Here is a 22,578-nt window from a genome sequence, read left to right on the forward strand (position 1 = left end):
TTTTGAGTCGATTCTGTTCAAAGACTTTATCAAACAAGTTGTCAGATGATCTGTCTAAATCGGTTCGCGAATCAGTTGATCTGTTCAGTTCCTCGCGCACTGAATCGTCTGAAGCGCTTTCAATTCACACTCGGAGTCGAAACAGGAAGATTTAAGAGCATCAAGAGCGTTGGATGAAGTGGCCGATCTACAGTCTAGTCTAGTGAATGCAAATCTGCAAATGCATCATATTTTTGCCAGCGATGAAGATCTTTATTAGTTGAACATCTTCGTAAGCTGTCTGTGAATGAATGATTCCACAGGACGATACATTCGATTTCATTTCATTCAGGTAATACATTGTGTGTGTATTGCGCGTGTATTGCGCAGTGGCATAATCACACGAATAGTTTACATTGATTGAAACTAATTTGTTTAAAAATGAGGCTATTGCAGTAACAAGGCAGGTTCACATAAAATTCTTATGACATATGATGACATTATTTTTTGATCTAACGAGCATTGGCGATGCAAAAACGGACTGTCGTGCGTATTGTTTTTTCTTCTTCTTCCAATTAGCCTACTATGTTAAAAAAAAGGACGAAAACATGTTACTTGTTCAATTAATAAACAGTTTGTTTGATGACAAATCGCTAAAGATGAAATTGGCCTCCCTTTCTGTCATTGCGTTTTTTTTTTTTTGTTTTTTTACGATATTCGACTTTTGCTCCTCGATTGTCGAATGGCATTTTTGGCAGAAATGCACATCCTTACGCGAGGCAAACTATTCTCAAAGACTTACTTTTAGTCATTATTTGGGTAGCACACATATTCTGAATGCCTTCGGGAGAATTAAAATGAGCCATTTTAATCTAGATTAATCTAGATTAATTTCAATATTAATCTAGATTAATCTAGATTAAAAAAATTAATCTATGCCCACCTCTAGTTTTTATCTATGTGCATGTGTTTTTTTCTATTTGCACGCGTTTTTTTTCTATTAGCATGTGTTTGCTTCAGTTGCAGCGCGTTGAGCTCTCTCGGCCACCGTACTTTTTTTACAGACTCAATGACTCATATAGGCCACTGGGGGGCGGGATATATGCCTCGCGCTCAAGCGCGTACACAAAGATTGTGAACGCAAAATGGCCAATCAGAGAAATATATGTTGAGCGCGTAAACGCAATGGCCAACAGCACTGAAAATGCTAGAGGGAAACGCTGGTATCTATAGTGAACGCACCCGCGCCTATAGATAAATGAACCTTTCATTTAGAATACATAATCAGAGAGTATTTGTTTTTGATTCGAATTGGTTTGTTTAAAAGTAGACATTTTAAGCTTTCTATAGGCCTATTTCTCACGTCTGTTAGGCAAGTAGCCTATACGCTGAGTTTCAGTTCGTTTGTGACGCACTCCAGTGGAGTCTGAAGTGGCCTTAGGTATATTTACCCAGACTGTTACATTAATGCAGCTCAGAGGTGCCATGAATATGAATGAAAAAATGAAATGATATAAATGTTAAACTAAAACCGCCAATAAGTAGCAGCAAGTCACTATCTTAATGAGTGAGTCATTGAATCATTTATTCAGACTGATTCATTCAAACGGCTGAATGAATGAATGGCTCACTCTATTTGTTAAACTGTAGATCCATTCAATAATGAAACAGCACTGTGTGTTGCCCGAAGACATGGCTTTGTTTGAAACTATTTTCATTGGCGAAATTTTGCAAAAACAGACAATATTGTGTATAAAATGTATCACAATATTAATTTCTTGTTTACTGGACTGTTGTATAAAACCAATATCACATTAGCATCATGCGGATATTTAGGAGAAATCAGCACGCTTGCTCATTTGAAATTGCTAAACAATATCATATGACATAAATACAAGACAAAGCCTCATACAGGGGAATTTTTTGCCCTCATATCTAATTTTAGTGGCATTTTAACAGCATTCTAATTCATCACACAGTCATTTGTTGCCCTGCATCATGTTCGTAACTAAACTGCAGGTCTAGGCCTAAGGCGTTATTTTTTTTCCATAATTAATTGCACCCAAAAATAGTTGATCGACAGCCCTAATTGCAACAGATTAATAACATAATAAATTATTTTGTGTAACTTGTCAGTGACTAATGGGTCTTAAAGAAGCACTGTATAATAAGGCTGGTCTCTGCTCACTTGAATTGCTTCATAGGAGGAGTACAGATAAGATGCATTCAAAAACAGGTAGAGCAAGTGTATCTGAACAGCCACAAGATGGGTTTTAAAAAATGTTGAGTATTTTTAACTTGCCAGGCCACTTTGGGGCATATAATAAACTATAATAATAACTAGATAACTAGAAATAGACAAATAAATCCTTATTGTTGAGTCAGAAGTTCGATAACATCAGAAACATGGTTGAAAAACAACAACAAAAAAGTCTTTTTTAGGGTTCAGTGCTTTTACTGCAAGTAAACCAAGTTAAATCCACGAAACAGCCCACGCTCTGAACAAACTCAATAAACTGGAGCGAGTGAATTCAAATAACACCACCTGTGAGACACAACCCATTCCAGGAAACTATTCCTCTGAGCCTTATAGTCTTACAACTAAAGACTCATAAACAATAACCAATTAAGTTTACTGAACTCTCACAGCAGCACTAGAACATGCCTCTGAGCGCCATGTTAGGCCTAATTTAAATCACAAAAGTCTTTCAGATGAAATGTAGCCTATGTTTGTCTAGGTCGGTGATTACAAACGAGAGCTTCCAGAAATTCCTGATGAGCAGACAGGTGTCAGGTGAACGCTAGTGTGACTCCATTTTGCCTCCCTGAAGGGCGGCCCTGCCCTGCCACTATCATAAACACTGCACAAACACACACACAAACATGTTATTTCTATAAGCATGCATGCGTTTAACTAAAGCTTATGGCAACAATTCCCATTCTTTCTGACAACAAAGCACTTGAACGCGACTAGCTCGTAAACACAACTTTAGGTGTGGGAAGTTGGAAACTTCAGCATTAGGGTCTGTCCACACTTGACAGGTTTGGTTCGATGAAAACGCACTACTGTGAGATTTCTCTATTAGTGCGGTTCACTTGAATAAGTGTGAATGGAACGCTGCCATTCGAATCATGGAGCGAACCAAACAAGCGGGCCGAGACCCACACTTTCAGCTTCCAAAAAACTCTGGTGCGATTCGACTAAAATATAATACACAAGACGGACTAAAGACATCTAAACGAACCAAAAAATAGGATGTGTCACAAGCTACGCTGCCTATTGGAGTTTGGTACAAGTCTCGGAAACGCTGTCTCTTTTAGCAGCAGATCTTCATTTGTGAGAAATGGAAAAAAAAATGGCGCTGTTTTGACTCCCTGTCACATTTTCTAAGCTATTCCCGAGTTCTCAGCTGGCAAAAATATCATTATATGTAGTACACACACATACATCGAGTGAATTTAGCCCAGCTCTCACAGCATAGTTTTGGATGCAAGTTCTGTCTCACTTACACATCATAAAGGCTGTTTTTTGTTTTGTATCAGGTTCGGTGTTAAAAAGGACAGTGTGAACTCTAAGTGAACCAGGACTAGGCTAAATGTTCCATTTTCTTTTTTGGTCCAGACCAAAAGAACAAAGTGTAAACATAAATTGATCATTTTTACCAATGCATTTTTCATCAATTATTTGAGAATTCTGGATGATATTTAAAAATCCTTTAATTTTTAGACAGATTCGCTAATAAACCATTCAGACCTATTTGTGAGTCAGTTTCATTCAAAATTGGTTAATTTGCTCAAAAGACTGATCACTATGTCTTTAGTGTTGTCAAAAGTACATACTTCGGTACCAAATTAAAAAAATGTGACGATACCAGCATTTCCCTCTAGCATTTTGAGCGCTGTTGAACGGATTCTTAAACAGCTCTGATTGGCCATTGTGTTGTTCACACACTCAACTTAAGGCTATGTCTGTGATTGGCTACAACGATCAATGCTTTGAAAACATGTTATTTTCACTTAGTGGATATTAGTGGATATATTAGGGATCCGCGGATAGACGCCTGCTTTTAAACGCTTCCGTGTATCTGTGTAAGCGCTCGGTGAAGATAACATGTTTTGGAAGTGTTGATCATTGTAGCCAATCACAGACGAGCACGTGAACACAATGGCCAATCAGAGACATATATGAATGGCCAATCAGAGGTGTTTAAGAATCCATTCCAATCAACAGCGGGGAAATGCTGGTAAAGTCACATTTTAAAAATGTCAGTACCGACTTGGTACCGAAGTCGGTACTTTTGACAACACTATATAACAAGTTTAGTTCTACACCAAATTTAGCTAACGAAATATTACCATTAAGCAAGTTTTGTAACTTTTTCAGGCTTGGAAAACCTTACAATTCCATGATATTTCCAGGTTTTCCATGGCAATATGAATCCTGTATATTGAGGACAGTGAATGTGCATGGAAAGTCTCTTTCAGGACATGTATCCTACATATGCATGTCACACCCACAAGCTTATCAAACAATGATTCATCTATGCAATCAGGCCCTTAGTTGTGATAAAACATGAAGAAATATGACGTCAGAGATTTGTGATGGTAATGAAGTATGATGACTCAGACAGACGGCATTTCTATGACTTTCCAAAAGAGGAAAAAAAAGACAGAGAGAGAAAGATCACACTCACACAGCAGCGTTAAACTAGTTTTCTGTCATTTAATTCCAAGGTAAAACACAAAGTATAGTGTTATAAATGTCCTTCAAATAACATATTCCAATATTGACTTAGATCTGCAAAGTTAATAACTGTGGAGATTAGCCTATCTGTGAGTCTGTGAAAAAGGTCTGTTGTGTTCAATTTATATTCATACTCCACTAACAACAATTCCAAATTACAAGTGTAATTCCATAGATTTCTGGGTTTAAAACACACCACCTTACAATGCCATATGAAAGTGAACAAATTACCAAAAAAAATATTAGCTACAAATGCACAATAAAATAATATTTGATATACACAACATAAGATTGCTTAATGTTATAACTGATCATTATTATTATTATTCATTTTTTTGTTATTATTGTTATTATAATATAAAGCATATTGTCACTGTTAGGCAATATATATATATATATATATATATATATAAATCATTACTATTGGTCATCCTTTGCGTCTTTCTGTGGGGTTTTGCAAATATTTAACCAATGAAAAGTATTAAAAACAGCTTGTGACTAAACATCGTAACTGGCTCTCCAAACTGTCGGCCAAACCTCATAACGCCCTGAAAACATAATGCGATTCACTTACATGCGGCTGTTCTTATGACGGACAAAACACGCATGTCCAACATTCACTGGTCTAAAATCTCTAGCCATTTGAGGCAACCACTGCATTTTAATCACAACCCAAAAATGTTAAACACATGTAACATGAGCAGTTGTTTTTGGTCTTGACTTTAGATTTTTGAAATTATGCTACATAAGAAAAACCTGCACAAAACAAAAACAGCAGACGGACTGAATGAAAATGCAAATTCACTCTCTGACAGTAGGTGGCGCTTATGGAACAGTAGCGGTTTTATTTTCTTGGTTTCCGCTGTATACAAAGCAGTGCTGTGCTTATAAACACTACTTTATGTGGAGGTAAGAGGAAATTACCATACGGGTCAGGCAGGCCCCACGGTTCGGCACGCATGTGATTCGCGGATTAACTGCTAAATTTAACCATCATATGAAAGTTTATCATTTGGACGTGTTTCGTCTTGCCAATTTACACATTCAAACAATTTTAAATGCAGAAGAAGAGAGGAAAATCGGGACTCGCGCGTTATATATGCGTGCAGCCGCACGCACCCGAAGCGCACGCACAGAGAGAGAGAGAGAGAGAGAGAGAGAGAGAGAGAGAGAGAGAGAGAGAGAGAGAGAGAGAGAGATAGAGAGAGATACACATAAACACAAAATGATGTCTAAATACCCGTCTTGGCAAATATTCTCTCGTTTATGTCATAAGTTCGAAAAATACCGGATGTTTTTCAGTTTTTTCGGTCCGTGCAGTCGGGTCTTAAAGTGACAGCACACACCTAATATAATTAATTAATAAAACAACAAAATATAGCTTTAACAAAGATGAAACTATATTTAATTTGAAACATGTCAGACCACACGCACATCATCGCTAGATTGATGTCCTAGCATTATGCTAATTCCAGTACTCAATGGGTTGCTGAATCTCCTTCACTATCGTTCGTCAGCATTTATTTATTTTACTCTGTCATGCTAGTCCCGCGCAAACATCATAAAGGCAGGAGTATAGTGTGGTGCAGGTATGACATCACTTTGAAGGCCAAAACGCGGAAACGAGCTGGCATTTTAACACATCCTCCCAAAGTCTATGGTTTTTTTGAATGGGGTTATGGTTAAATGGCTGAAATAAGGTCTGTGGTGAACACAAGCTTATGACTTTCACATTTTATTCTACAAAATAAAATACATCAGTATAACCCCACTCATGATATCGTTTCTTGAAAAAGGTGGTTGCTAACAAGTGGCTAAATGGGACTACGGAGGCTGTCGAGGACATTAGACGTCATCACGCTTTTACAGCCTCACTTATAATTGTGCTCTTATAAACTATTTTAACTCTCTGGGAACAGGTTTTTATATAAAAACAAAGAGTTGTGAACTTGAAGATTAGTTTAGAGGATGACGTTGAAGTCGTGGGACCGCAATGTAGTTTGTTTATAGCCTACCTTTAGCTTTTTACTTCTGGCGACTGCATTTAGGCTGTATTTAGGCTTCAGAATTCATAAAAGTTGTCTTCATTCTGTGAAAATTATCTTAATGGACAAAATGTGTAAGTAGTATCATAAACAATACTTCAGTCCCGACGCCCATTGTCATTTATGACTCACCATGACACCCTATACGTATACGGATCGGGCTGATATTGTGTAATCTGAACCTGGCATAAGATGCCAAATATAGCTTTACCTAATGGTTTATGTCTAATTTCTGCTCTCAGTTCCAACACTGATTGTTGATCCTGTAATGGACAAACCAGCCCAACCTGATTATGTAATCCAAGATAATGTTGCTACGCATCATTTGCCACCAGGAAAACTTGAGACACCTCTAGGGATGTCAATGCAGGACAATAACATTGACAAACATACTGTAGCTTATTTTGCATGGATATCATATAAAACCTGTTTTTATCATGCATTCTTTTCCTAATAATCTCAAAACTGATAAATATATCAGTCTGTCACTACTAATCAGCTTCATTGACAAAGGAAATGGATGCATGCACAAGCTCTCAAGAGATGAATGTCTATGGGAAATGGAAACTGAATTTCAGACAATTAGTCTGATTCATACTCTGTCCTCTGCTAAACTTCATCAAGACTAAATGTATTCAAATTGGAGCGGAGACAGAGCAGTCACATCAGGAAGATTGTGGGAGGAAATGAATGCAGGAAGGTGCAGCTCATAATGCAAAAGGAATATTGACAGTAACAAGCGTCTTCTATATGCCTTCCTCCCCCAGATGAGAGTGAGCAGGACTGATTCGGTATCAGTGGGGTTTGAATGAGAGGCCTATCAGTGACTGCTGTCTGATACAGGTGTGGCTGGCAGTGACCTAGGCTATGAATATTGCAAAACAGGCGGTTGCCTACACAAAACTCAAGGTCAGGTGGAACAGGATCACTCTCTCCTGTATACAATACATAATACAGCTTATTTTTCACAAGATAATTGCATGTACACAGTACTGAGAAGTGATTTGAAATGCACAGATATTACAGTATATATGCGTACGTACACTTCAATAATTAATCTATATTCCCTGAATACAACTAAATTGTCATAGTATGCAGAACTAGTATGTAGCTAGTATAAGTGAACCGTTCAAATATGAGCTATTTTCAGAACCATTTTGATTTTTAATGATTTTCTTTTTTTATTTGACAATGGCCATTGCTGTAGCGCTTAAAAATCTAGTTCTCATTACTGTCTGTACAATGAAAATAATGCTGATAATTTATTTAATTGTAAAGTATCCATGCACTGCTTCTAAATGATTCTGATTTAAATAGACAAAAAATGAAATGGTCTATTACAATAATGAGAATCTAATTTAAAAGACCTTTGAAAGTAAGCATTGCAATGATGCATTACGGTAATGGTATATAAAGGCTACTTTTAAAACATTGCGATTTTTAATGAATTATGATTTTCTTCAAATAGTAATGGTCATAATTATCATTATTTTAATGCGAAAAAACATATTCTCATGCTATAATGTGGAAATAATATTAATATTTTTAAGTGTTTATTCAAAGAAATTGCAAAGTATGTATTACAATAATGAGAATCTAATTTAAATGACCTTCCAAAGTAAACATTACAATGATGCATTCACTGATCTATATAGAATAATTAAATAGATCAGTGGATGCATTACGGTGATGATATAATGCTCAGTGTTTCCGCTACATTCATTCTGCCGTGGCGGGCCGCCACACCTAAAATCATCCCGCCACGGCTGCAGCTTCTCGGTCCGATATTGTATGTGTTATTGTTAAGCCCCACTAAAGGCATATAAAACATTGTAAAGCACCATAAAGTTTTCGCACTATATTCCAAGACTTCTAAAGTCATTCAATAGCATAATGTGAGGTAAAAATGTATATTTAAGTCGTTAAGTTAAAGTTAATGGAAACTCATCTCTCCTCAGTCATTCTCAATTCAGCATTCAAACAGCACGTCACGTTCGGTTACGACAGTAACACGACGACACTCTCTTCAAGATCAATGTTCCCATTATTATACTTTATTTGTAGATAAAGGTCTATAGTTTGCATAAAATTACTTTATCTTGCTGGAGTTTATCGCTTTCTAAATCATATTCCTTTCTCCCGGGTGTCTGTTACTACAGCACTAGAGTAGAGAGCACTATGAATTGTTCTTCATGTGTGTAAGTTAACTGAAATTTAAAACTGTTAAAAGAAAAGGCTCAATAAACTGTTGCATAGATATAATACATTAAGCATAGATTGATATAATCTCTTCGCTTTGTGCTTTGAACTTTTCAATGCGAAGTGCTGCGCGCTGTGACTTCGCGTTGCTTCAAGTGCATCATTCTGCGCACGGGATGCGCATAATCGCTTTGCCGCTCTTATTGGGGCCTTTCATGTTATAATGCTTAGGGGAGGTTTAAACACCTGGGATAAGGGCGTGTGGCCAATGGGAATATCACACATGGGCCACGCCCCCTCCCCCTGGCGAAATGGGCCTGCCACCACGGCTGGAAAAAATCCTAGAGGAAACACTGATGCTCATCACTGCAATGAGGAAATGACATATTTTATTTAAATTGCAATTCAAATTAAAATACTCAGAAGTGTATTACAATAATAAATCTAATAGAAAAATCTTCAAAAGTAATCACTCGGGTGTTTTATAGTAGTAATGACTTGATTGAAATGTGCTTATTTCTCGTGAAAATAATCTCGCAATGGAAAAAGAATCGTTGCACTAACAAAACAATTACCGTGGTTAATCGCTGTATTAAAAAAATACCATGGTACCACTCTGTTCTCTGATGCACCTTGGACTGAGTATTACGCAAATATCACGACACATAAATATCACGACACATTTAGTGCCATATTATATATTAAAATGCAATGTAATTACCACCTAAATTACTCAACCATGTTAAGAGTTTTTAAAAGCTCATATACACAAAAGCATGACGTCAATTTCCAGAGAAGTGTCAGTGTCGTCACTGTCATGTAAACATGAGGAACATGAGGTGAATGAGGAAATGACTTTAACGACTTAAGACACAGCAATGAATATCTTAGCGGTTTTGGTTTCCCGTTTAGGCAATTCAACTCTCAAGGTTGACACCAGGGCCATAACTTCATCGGTGTGTGTGTGTGTGTGTGTGTGTGTGTGTGCAGTGCACTGTGCCGCCAACTTCCCCATTTAGCGCTCCGCTCCCACTTACGCCCATTTCATTTCAATGAATGAAGACGAGCGTCTGCTTACGTCAACTGCGTAACTCGCATCTGTGAATTTCACCCTATCCAAGTGAATCGAGTGTAAAAACGCAGCTGGGAAGTAATAAATAAGACGTGTATCTTCTTATTGAGTTAGATACTGATAAATGTAGCGACCTAAGCTTTTGCACGCGATCGAAGTCAAACCAAAAGAGAAATGGGTAACATAATAATAACCAACCTGCCGACGAAATTTTCCAGCACGGAGCTTTTTCCGGCGCTCTGTCCTCCGACCACGGCTATCTGCGGCAGATCCAAGTTACAACTTTGGCCAATGGAACTGAAAGCATCTTGGAGTTTATTGATCAGGGGGATCAAATCCTCCATCCCCCGGTTGCCCATGGTTTCTGACCGTCTCTCAGCGCGCAGGAACGGGCTCGCGGCAGCACGGCGCTCGGGTTACTCTCAAGTGTTCAATTTCCACCCTTCAAACACTTCCAGATCAGTCTGTCAAAGACTAATAACTCACAAGTTACTCGCTGACTGGCAGATGACACGTATTACGGCGCATTCGTTAAGATCCGTGTTGTGATCTGAGGATCAATCATTCGTAAACTCACAAAACAAAACTTCTCGCTATCATCCGGTCAGGCGACATCCGACCTCCACCGGTGACGCGAGTCCCGCCTCCTGTCAACCGATGTCGTTCTGTCCGATTGGTCCGACAGAGCGCTTCCTGGTGTGTTCTGACTTTTGATTGGCTCAACCCTCGTTTCTGACTCAAACGGCCGAGGAGTGCTATTGGACGACTCTAATGTCAATTTAGTTTCAACGAAAAGATTTCGAAAATTGTCAACGTTGTAATATTGTACAAATAAACAATAATTATCATTTTATTAAATGATAAATATACAATTACTGTAATATTGCCATGAATAAATTAACCATGTTAACAGTTTAATAATTTGTATTATATTTTCTTCCTATGAAAACACAATGAATACATTGTTTGGGGTCTCCAGTTTGTTATATATCCACTAGTAGAAAAAATTATTATATTTAAGCGGGATTCTCACAATCATGGAACATTATACTTATTTTAGGATTCTGATCTGGCTCATGAGTCATTTCTTGTGAAGGGAAGTCCGACTAATTTCTGCGAATCGGTTCCTTTAAACAGTTCGTTCAAAACAACTATTCATTGATTATTTTACGTCATTTTGTCGCAACGCACATTTGCCGTTTAACTGTTTTATTTAACTTTTATAAATAACGACCCTTAACCATAGTTTTATTACAGGTAAAATGTAGTAAACATGTTTTTTGAACCGTCTTTGTAAACCACAGTTCGTTTCTACAAAATCTATGGTTAAACTATGATTATTGTATCAAAACCATTGTCAATTTGTGGTTACCATGGTTTAACTACAATAACCATGTTTTTGTATTAGTAGTAGGCCTATAGTAGTAAAGCCATGGTTAATTTTCGTTAGGGTGTGTTTATTTAATGTGTCCCAGTTCAGTTTGTTGCAGCCACGATTCAGCTCACGCAACAAACTAATAATTTAAAAATCCATAATTTTAATGTAGACATTTCTGAAAAAGACGGATTACTGATTCGCGTACGAATCGTTCGGCTCTTCTTGATGAATCACTATTGAGTCGGATCTTTTTGATGAATCGCTATTCAAAATGGCTGCGCCCAGGACACATGAGTGTATAGACAGTATGGCATCAGTAAAGGTTGTATCCTCTGCTGCTCCTCTCGTTCTTCGTATCGTGGCGGAGTGTCCTGTGAGCAAGGCAAGAGCCTGCACACTTACTCTCCCACACTGCGCAGTGAACACCCCGGTGTTCATGCCCGTGGGCACTCAGGGTACCCTGAAAGGCATCACTGTAGACCAGCTGGAGGACCTGGACTGCCAGATATGCCTGGGGAACACCTATCATCTCGGCATGAGACCGGTATGTGAGAGAGGAAATACTTCAAATTTTGTTTTGAGTGTTTCGTCAGAACCAAAGCACTATGTTTAAAACTTACTTAACTGGTATTGTATGTGTCCTAACAGGGTCCCGAGTTAATAGAGAAAGCCAATGGATTGCACGGGTTTATGAAGTGGAATAGAAATCTCTTAACGGTAACTATTATTATTTTCAAATTGTTCCCAAACACCTAGAGAACTAGTCAAACGTAGGAAAGATCCCAGACAGCAACATAGTATTGTCCCAGATCCAGCCCACATCTGGTACTCGTTGAATCCATATGTACCAGATGTGGCCCGGATCTGGGCCGACACTATATGTTGCTGTCTGGGATGGTTTGTTTTATTCTTTTTCTAACGCAGATTTAGCAAAGTTTCTGTTCGAAGGGTACAGCCGGCTGGAAATGTTATGGAAATTGTAAAGACTTAAAAGTCTTGTCAGTTTTTTACATTTACATCTATGCATTTAGCAGATGCTTTTATCCAAAGCGACTTACAATAAAATAACAAAAGCAATTTGTCAGAGAGAGCCAATCGGTGTTGGGTGTAGTAACGCATTACAAGTAACTTGAGTTACATAATCAGATTTTTTTTTCAAGTAACTAGTTTTTTTTTTATATGCATTACTTTTAGATTTACAATCAAATGCCTGAGTTGCTTTTTCAAATAAGTAACGCAAGTTACTTTGTTTTTCCATTTATTGACTGACAGTTTTTCCTGTCCCTATGTTGCAAAAAAAAAAGAGATTCAGAATTACTCAAAATTAATAAAAACAGTTAAATGCAATCTAAGAATAGTATGCAAAACTGCAATAATTAGATATATTAAATTACACAAACATACTTTATGAATTTAATCTCACTTTATTAACCAATGTATTTGCTGCTGACCTTCGATTATCCATTTCCAACATACTAATAAACAAAAATGACTTTAGATAATCACATTTGTTTAAAATGTTTGTATGTACATTTTTTATTGCTGAAGTAAACGTGTTGAACTTTATTCTATTCTTCTTCACTCCAGAATGGCAGAACAGCTGAAAGTTTTTTTTTGAACTGCTCCCTCTGTACAGGCATGAATTTGGATTTCCTTCAGCCTAAACTTATTCACTTCACTTTAGGTGTGAAAGGGCTGTTACATTTGCCAAAAATAGAACTTTTTTTTGGTGTTATTAAAAACAAACAAGCAAGCCCAGCCCAGCCCAGCCCAGGTGAGAAAAAGTAACGCAAAAGTAATGTAACACATTACTTTTCATATAAAGTAATTAGTTACTTTTTTAAGGAGTAATGCAATATTGTAATGCATTACTTTTAAAAGTAACTTTCTCCAACACTGGAACCAAACAAGTTTTTATAGTGAATATAAATTATTTGAGTTTTGCTCTGCTCCGAAAATATTTCAAAGTGTTGTATAAACCTTATGTAGCCCCGCCCCTTTTCAGCGCTGCGCTCGTTGTCTTTTGACTTCCGGTCTGTATTTTCACAGCGATCTTGCATAGGTATGAATGAACTGCTCGTAAAAAATTTCCCGGTCGACATTTGTTAAGACATCTGCTTTACAATGCTTATCAGAAACATTACAATGCTCATGTCATGATAACTTTTGTTTACTCTACAATAATTAAATCCACTTATTACTCTAATTACTATTTAATTAGCTAATTACTCCTGGACAGCGATGCCATAGAAATATACAGAGTGACCGCAAAAATGGAAGTTCAAAGACAATATTCTAAAGATGACGGCGCCCACGTTTCTCTGGTGCATAAGGTCTATAAAATAAAATATACTTTCAAGCCAGCATAAAACATAAGTCTGTCAATTTCAAGGTCTTATTGGAAACATTTGCATACTAATAAATATATAAAAAAAAATTACACAAAGTGTAATCCTTGTTGTCCAACACAAAATTTGGAGGCCCCCCTCCCTCCATATAGGCTACGGCGGTTCCTGTATTTCTAATGTAATTATGACAAAGCTGCTTGTTTTCTGACTTTTTTTATTAACAGAAACTGGGAAAATTTCTGTATTAAATCAATTAACCATGGTTTATTTTGTGATTCCAGAAATTGCAAGAACTGCTTGTTCTTCAATAAGCACAATATTTATTGAGGAAAAGAAATATAATTGCAAATTACATCTTGATTTTATGTGTTTTTAAACATTTTAATATAGATTCGATTTGGGTTATTTTAATATATTCAAGTGGCCCGTTTATGCTTTTTCGGATATTACCTTTCCTGTAGTGTGTGATAAAGCTGTTTGTGAATGTAAAAGGTCTGCAATGTTTCAAAGTTCACAACAAATAAAATGATTGTCTCATAAAAGAAAGAACCGATTCTGAACTGCCTGAAACAAGTAGTCAGTGATTCCAGTCTCACTTCCTGCATTAACCTGCAGAGGTTTGTAACACATTTCATAATGCCAGCCTGTGGTCTTCATTGACTGCCCGCGAACAATGTCTACTTTGACCCTCAAACACTGTAGTTGTTGCTGAGGCCTTGAAGAGATTGATTTGTGTTTTTGACATGTTGAGAAGACGCGGTTTTCTGATGTAGACTCATTTTAAAAAAGCAAATCCACTTTGCATGCACTTCAGAAGGATGAGGACTCCGGTTCAAATTGGTACAGTAAAACCGATGACATCGTTACTGTTTGTATCCCTGTGTATCCAGTGCTGAGGAAGATCTAGAGCTGAAATTTAGATATGGTAATGGGTGTTTCGTTTCCGACGCACTGTAAGTGGTAGACCAATCAAAACAAACTGGGCCATCTGACCGAGCAGAGCAAAGTAGACCAGCCAAAACAGACTGGGTCATCTGACCAATAAGAGCAGAGTAGATCAATCACAACAGACTGGGTCATCTGACCAATCAGAGCAGAGTAGATCAATCACAACAGACTGGGTCATCTGACCAATCAGAGCAAAGTAGACCAATCACAACAGATTAGGCCATCTGACCAATCAGAGCAAAGCAGACCCATCACAACAGACTGGGCCATCTGACCAATCAGAGCAGAGTAGACCAATCACAACAGACTGGGTCATCTGACCAATCAGAGCAGAGTAGACCAATCACAACAGACTGGGCCATCTGACCAATCAGAGCAGAGTAGACCAATCACAACAGACTGGGCCATCTGACCAATCTGAGCAGAGTAGACCCATCACAACAGACTGGGCCATCTAACCAATCAGAGCAGAATAGACCCATCACAACAGACTGGGCCATCTGACCAATCAGAGCAAAGCAGACCAATCACAACAGATCGGGCCATCTGACCAAGGGAGTAATCCATCAGCCGGAAACGTAAGTCTCCCCGGGGGCCGCCATTGGCTAACAAGCCTTCACCTACTGTTAGTATTCCATTGACTCCCATTCATTTTGGCTTCACTTTGACAGCAAATAACTTTACATCTGAGGCGTTTAAAGTCTCCATTTGTCCATTGTTTATTTCTAAAGAAACACGATAATGTATAAAAGGCTCCCTTTATACATTACCTTTACGTTATGGCCCCGTAGAAGCCGTTTTTGTAAAAATAGGCTAACGATTGTGTCATAACACGCGACTCTCAGTCGCACAGTACAGAAATTACCGTATAGACAGAAGTAGAAGCTCGCGCGCAATTGGGGGGACGTGGAGGCATAAAGTCAAGGCAGAAGCCCATAGAGGGTTGTAAAGTTGCTCCTGCTGTTATTTCATGGACGGCTAATACTCACGATCTCCGGCTCTGCAAGATTCGGAAGGGAATAATTCAGATTCCCTTTGGCACAGCTACTAGAATACGTACAACTGTGAGACAGGTTGCTCATGTCACATCTACGTCATCAAGCTCAGTTTGAGTCTGCGCAGTGCGCTTGGCAATCAGGAAGTGAGTGCTTCTAATTGACTTCACTTTTCTCCGTTGAAGTCTATGGGGTCGCTCGCTGTGTCCATTTCTTTTACTGTCTATCCATCTGACCAATCAGAGCAAAGCAGACCAATCACAACAGACTTGGCCATCTGACCAATGAAAGGCAGAGTTTAGAGAGACAGAATCATTGAACAGAGCGATTTCAGATGATTTGAGAAATGAGGTCATGCTGCAATGTATATTCTGAGAAAATTAACGTTTTTTTGACCTTGGATGCATGTAAACCCTTTTGTAGGAGAATCCCAGAGTTCAGCATTTCACCCCCAAATTCCTTTTAACAGGACAGTGGCGGGTTCCAGATGGTGTCTCTAGTGGAGCTGTCTGAGGTGACGGAGCAGGGCGTCACGTTCCGTTCCCCTTACGATGGAAAGGAAATCCTGCTCACCCCGGAGCAATCCATCGGCATACAGAACAGCCTCGGTGCGAGTCACAGGGTTATTATACTTAACTAAAACTAAAACCATACAAAACAAGTCATTAATTATATAATAATAAAGTGAACAGTATAGGGTTAGTTTACCAAAAAATGAAAAAATTCTGTCATCATTTACTCACCCTCATGTTGTTATGGTTGAACTTCTGTTTACGATATTTGATGTGCTCTATATTCGTTCCCTGATCAATGTTTAAATGTGAATAAAAGACTCAATTCAATCTGTCCATCATATAAAGCGATCGTGTGTCTCAGAAAACTTTATATGGATTAGTTTTACGATCTATTTATGAGCTTTTCGAAGTGTCAGAGTTTTGGGTGAATGACAGAAAGCTCTCAGATTTCATTCAAAATATTTTGATTTGTGTTCAAAATATGAACGAAAGTCATGGGTTTGAAACAACATGAGGGCGAGTAAAGGAGGACATAATTTTCATTGTGAAATGAAATAAACACAAAAAAATGAATCTTTTTTTAAATTTAGTTTAACTTGATGTAATAAAATGACTAAAACTACATTGTTAATAAAACTTAAACGTATAAAAATAAATAAAACGCTATACAGTAATATTTTTTTTAAAGGGGTCATGAACTGGCTTTTTAATTTTTTTTATATTGTTGCCTGAGGTCAACTTATGACGTTCGCTTGGTTTTTACATTCAAAAACATCAAAATGAATAAGTAATAGGCTATCTTCTACCCTAGTTTTGAGCCTAGCTCAAAAACGCTCGGTTTTTATGGGCGTCTCGCATTGAAGACTTGGAAGTAAACGCCCACTGCTATGAGTGGATAACAGTTTTGCATATTATAATGAGTTTCGTGTAATGCGCGAATCGGTGGGCGGGGCTAAACCGGCCGTGTTGAAGTATCTTCTTCTGCGGGGGTGGTGTTTAATCCTCTTTGTCGTCATAGTTCCCCACTTTGAAAAACGACTCGTTTGCTGAGCCTGGTGTCAATAAAAGCTTTTATTGGACTAACAAGGACGTTTTCAGTTCTGAAACTTACAGGATATTCTTATAATATGATGACCTCTTAGATGTCAAAAGCTCAAGGAAAATTTGATTTCTCAGTTCATCACCCCTTTAAGCATAATTGCTAAAACTTTCACATTTAAATAAAGACGGGTAATATGGACATAAAAACTAACTCACAATATAATTAATATAAAATAGTATAAAAACTTGCATTAACTAGTATAAAAACTATATAGTATATCAATGAACCTAAAATGACACTGATGATTCATGTTGCAGATCCTTGTTTCTCAGCCATTTAAGAACATTCAACACATGCTTGTTGAACTCTTTGTGTGCAGGTTCAGACATAATGATGCAGCTGGATGACGTGGTCAGTAGTACGGTGAGAGGCCCGCGGGTGGAGGAGGCCATGCACCGCTCCGTTCGCTGGCTGGACCGCTGCATCGCGGCGAATAAGAACCCGGACCGACAGAACCTGTTCGCCATCATTCAAGGGGGGCTCGATGCCAAACTGCGCAAGGCCTGTTTAGATGGTGAGCGCTCCAGGACTGCAAATGTGCGACAGCACATCGTAAAAATCATATTAAAACTCCATTAACAGGCAAAAGTTTGGGGTCCGTAAGAATCGGATTAAAGAAATAAACACTTTTATTCAGCAAGGACACAGCACAGGTTAGTTTGATCAAGAGTGACAGTAAAGACGTTTATAATATTACACAATATTTCTATTTCAAACAAATGCTGTTCTTTTGAACCTTCTATTCATCAAAGAATCATGGGGAAAAAAAGTCAGTTTCCATAAAAATATAATCTCTGTTTCCATTCAAAGTTGTGATTTTAATTTATTTGCAAAATTGGAATATCGCATAAAACGTCTGCGAACAAAGCAGAGTTCCCCTCCCATGTGTTCAAGAGAACAAAATGGTCATTTCCTGGGAAACTGATTAAAAATATCAGCAATAAAAATGGAAGTTGCTGCAATCAGGGAAGCCACTGTGACCTTTTTACATGTACGTCATAAATGTACAGATGAAACGCTGTCATATTTCTTTGGCTCAGGCAATTCAGAACGACCAAATCAACATTTGAGATGCTCTGCTATGAAATTGGTCTGCTGGTTGATCTGTTGAGGCAAAGTCATGTGGTTTATTGGCTGGTTTATCAAATTTTTTAATGTCGTTTTATCGGAATAAAAAATGATCCGCCTCAATTGAGCGCATACATTTTTTATCTTGCCATTTCCATCCAATGTTTTTTGATGCAATATCCCAAAATTTGCATTAAAATAGGATGATAATAATAATAATAAGAAGAAATATTTCTTGAGCATCAAATCATCATATTAGAATTATTTCTGAAGGGTCATGTGACACTAAAGACTGGAGTAATGATGCTGGAATAGATGACATTTTACAATATATTACAATAGAAAACTGTTATTTTATATTGCAATTTTGATCAAATAAATGCAGCCTTGATGAGCACAAGAGACTTCTTTCAAAAACACCGACCCTGTAAAGGATTTGGACACTTCTAAATGTTTGAATGTCATTACATAAGAGGCAAAATATCAAATCAAATCAAGTGGCCTCTTCAATCTTCTGAACCATTTTTTGAATGACTCTTTACCAGCTGGTTTCAGAGTCACTTCTCCTCAGTTTCACACAGCTGTCCCAGCAGAGTAACCACAGATGTAGTTCATCACACTATGAACGTGATCCACTAACATTTTTCAAACACAAACCAGAAGCATTAAACATGATTCCTCTCCACCTTGCTAAAAATTGTCCTTTTCCGTTTCTTCACTCAGAAATGACAAAGCGCGATGTGCCGGGCTTCGCCATTGGTGGGTTGAGCGGGGGAGAGGAAAAGGATGACTTCTGGAAGATGGTGACTCTCAGCACACACCACCTCCCCAGAGAAAAGCCCCGCTACCTCATGGGAGTCGGGTAAGACACACTTCCTTTGAAATTGTGCTTGTGCTTTCGTTTACTATTGGTAGATTTGTCATTATTTGTGAGTATTGTTTGTTGATTGTCTCTTTACTGTGTGTTTTAGCTATGCACTAGACCTGGTGGTCTGTGTTGCCTTGGGCTGTGATATGTTTGACTGTGTCTTCCCAACTCGAACAGCAGTAAGTGATGGATTTCTGTTGACTTTCCTTTCTGTTAGGGCGGAAGTTTGGAGTCAGTACAGTTTTTAATGTCTTTGAAATAAGTCTCACCGTGGCTGCGTTTTATTTGATCAAAAATACAGTAAAAACAGTAATATTGTGAACAGTTTTCTATTGTAATATATTTTAAAATGTCATTTATTCCTGTGATCAAAGCTGAATTTTCAGCATCATTTCTCCAGTCTTCAGTGTCACATGATCCTTCAGAAATCATTCTAATATGTTCAAAATGGCAGCATTTATTTGAAATATGAAATCTTTTGTAACAATGTTTTTTTTTTTTTTTAAATTTAAAGTATTAAATTCTTCAAAATATATATTTCTGAATATTAGCTGTTAGCTATATCACGGAACCGTACTTTCATTACATAATGTTCCTATTCTACAGTCCACAGAAACACTTTATTAGAGATTCGGCCTGCTTCGGTTTAACAGGAAAAACCTACAAGAGTTTTAATGGGTTCCTATTATGTTTTTTTTTTTTTTTTTTTTTTACATTTTCAGCTTTCTTTAGTGTGTGTATGCTGCTGTTTGAGCATGAAAAAGCTCTGCATGTTACAAAGCACAAATTCACAAGTCTGAATTCCCTGAAACGCCTTGATTGTAGACTTGTGTTTACTTCCGGGAACCAACACGTCACAATATTCCTCATTTAAAGAAATCCCGCCCAAGGCATACGCCAAATAAAGGGGCGGTAGTGGGTAGTGTTGAATCTCACTGTTATGGTACGGGGCGGGACATTTCCCAAACACGCTCAAAGCAGTTGACCAATCAAAACACACTGATCCAGGCGACCAATCAGAGCACATTGTGCTTTTCAGAAGCAGGGGCTTCATAGAGACAGGAACTAAACAGAGTGTTAATGACAGATTGGGAAGAGAGGTGCTGCAACAATGTCAAATATGTGAAAAATAATTAGTTTTGTGTACATTTTTAAGCATGAAAACATATTCTAGGAGTCCCCGAAAAGAAAATCATCACTCAAAACCAAGGGCTTAATAGGTCCTATTTAAGGCTTTAGAACTTTGAAATACTTGGATGAATCCAGGATAAATGTTTACCATGATCTTGTCAGTATTTCTCTCATTTTAATGAGGCAATGTCTGGTTGTTTCAGAGATTTGGATCCGCTTTAGTTCCCTGGGGATCTCTGCAGCTCAAACAGAAACAATATGCCAAAGACTTTCAGCCGATCGATCCTGACTGCCAGTGTTCCACCTGCAAGAGGTACGGACATCTGTCTGGAATTTACCTGACTAAATTGTTAGTTTAATGTGCTGATGTTCAGCTGTCTGCTGTGCTAAGAGGAATAGTCACAGATCGAATCCAGATATCAACAAAATCTCTCTACTTCAAAACCTAAAGATGATTGTGAATCCTTTTTTCTTTGTCAGACACAGTCGGGCTTACCTTCACGCCCTGTTCAAGAGCGACACTGCAGCCATGCATCACATCACTATCCATAACATCTCTTACCAGGTAATTATCAACCAGGCTGACAAATGCACTACATGTTGTTTAGACACGGTATGTGTTATTACTGCGGTCACTTAATTTCTTCCTGTCCACATCAGCTCACACTCATGCGTTCAGTGCGTCAGAGCATCATAGATCAGAGGTTTCCTGAGTTTGTGAAGGCGTTCATGAAGAGGATGTTCCCGTCCAGCGATCAGTACCCCAGCTGGGCTGTAGAGGCACTGCAGTCAGTCAACATCACCGTCAGCTGAGACGCCCACACCAGGATCATGAAGACAAGAAAAAGACTTGCTGGTTCTTTTTTTAAATGCTTACATTTTTAACATATAATATGTGAAATATACCTGTTTTGTAAATAAAAACTTGTTTTCATTTTCAATTCCATCTACACTCTTTCACCAAAATAATCTTATGTGAAATGGTATTGTTGACTTTTTTATAGAATATTTTTTTATAGTTTTATCTTTTTTGTCTTCATTTTGAACGGCATATCTTTAGCATTTTAATTACCTTTATCTTTTAATATTACAACAGGTGAGAGAACAAATGTTAATATTAAGTGTATTGTTTATTCGTAATATCAATATAATCTCGTTTGTAACACCATAAATAACCATTATGGGATTGTGTGTGTGTTTATAAAATATACACACACACACATTATATAACGTTCTTGGGATTGGTAAGTTTAATGTTTTTGAAAGAAGTCTCTTATGCTGCATTTATTTGATCAAAACAGTAATATTGTGAAATATAACAATTTAAAAAATAACTGTTTTCTATGTGAATATATTGTAAAATGTCATTTATTCCTGTGATCAAAGCTGAATTTTCAGCATCATTACTCCAGTCTTCAGTGTCACATGATCCTTCAGAAATCATTCTAATATGATGATTTGATGATCAAGAAACATATTATTATCGATGTTCAAAACTGTTTTGCTCTCAATTTAATACATTCTTGCTAAAATAAAAGTATTCATTTCTTTTTAAATAAATCTTACCGTCCCCAAAAAATTGAACAGTATTGTGCATATGTAGGCCTACTATGCATTTAGTAACATCGCCTTAGCCTTTACATGAATGTTCTTTTATTGTGTGTTTTATGGCACGATTAGAATCGCTCGAACGCCTCAACTGAACAGATGTGCATGTAAAAAGACCATCAGAACCTTTAAAGGTTGAGGTTATATATGAAGCCTTTCATTCGCTAAGCAGGGCAGATTTATTGGGCTTCTCACACAGGCAGCCACTGAGGGGCAGAGCGCTCAAGATCTCACTGCGGGTTATTGACAGGAGAGAGAGGAGACTCGATTCTGTGACAACACAATTCATTTGACTCCAGCGTGGAAATTTGACTTCTTTGATTTTGATTGCATTATTATGCTAACTGAATATGCATGCGGATAGAGCATGTCAAACACTGCAACAGGTGTTCCCCCTCACTTTATGCACTGCTTATTAAGTGGGTAAATTCGCTGCACTATTTTTGGTAAAGCTGATGTAAAAATTAATAATTTATGGCATTGATGGAGATGGGATTTTCATTACCTACATTAGGCAACTAATTTTTGATTGACAGTTAGCTTTGATTGAGTTCCAGTATATGAGTGGACTTGTCGCT

The 22,578-nt window shown here is 37.7% G+C and overlaps 2 protein-coding genes across 10 annotated transcripts in view; one reads left to right on the forward strand and one right to left on the reverse strand.

Moving 5' to 3' along the window:
• dnm2a (dynamin 2a) overlaps nucleotides 1–10,682 on the reverse strand; it is a 60,833-nt gene extending 50,151 nt beyond the window's left edge. For 5 of the 9 annotated variants that reach the window (XM_056232676.1, XM_056232667.1, XM_056232629.1 and 2 more), the window contains exon 1: nucleotides 10,238–10,682. In XM_056232676.1, the coding sequence (XP_056088651.1) occupies nucleotides 10,238–10,398 (161 nt within the window). In that variant the 5' untranslated portion in view covers nucleotides 10,399–10,682. The remainder of the gene's footprint in view (nucleotides 1–10,237) is intronic. The other 4 variants (XM_056232684.1, XM_056232659.1, XM_056232622.1 and 1 more) reach the window with 1 other exon arrangement.
• Nucleotides 10,683–11,604: 922 nt separating this feature from the next.
• qtrt1 (queuine tRNA-ribosyltransferase 1) lies at nucleotides 11,605–21,258 on the forward strand. The gene is made up of 9 exons (XM_056232718.1): nucleotides 11,605–11,961; nucleotides 12,066–12,134; nucleotides 16,178–16,316; nucleotides 17,645–17,839; nucleotides 19,117–19,255; nucleotides 19,365–19,440; nucleotides 20,596–20,705; nucleotides 20,873–20,957; nucleotides 21,053–21,258. Exons 1-9 carry the CDS (start codon nucleotides 11,689–11,691, stop codon nucleotides 21,203–21,205), a joined length of 1,239 nt encoding a protein of 412 aa, XP_056088693.1. The 5' UTR covers nucleotides 11,605–11,688; the 3' UTR covers nucleotides 21,206–21,258.
• The last annotated feature ends 1,320 nt before the right edge of the window (nucleotides 21,259–22,578 follow it).

Source organism: Rhinichthys klamathensis, unplaced genomic scaffold (assembly GCF_029890125.1).
Source record: "Rhinichthys klamathensis goyatoka isolate OS25496 unplaced genomic scaffold, OSU_Roscu_1.1 h1tg000015l_1, whole genome shotgun sequence".
In the NCBI taxonomy this organism is placed as follows: domain Eukaryota; kingdom Metazoa; phylum Chordata; class Actinopteri; order Cypriniformes; family Leuciscidae; genus Rhinichthys; species Rhinichthys klamathensis.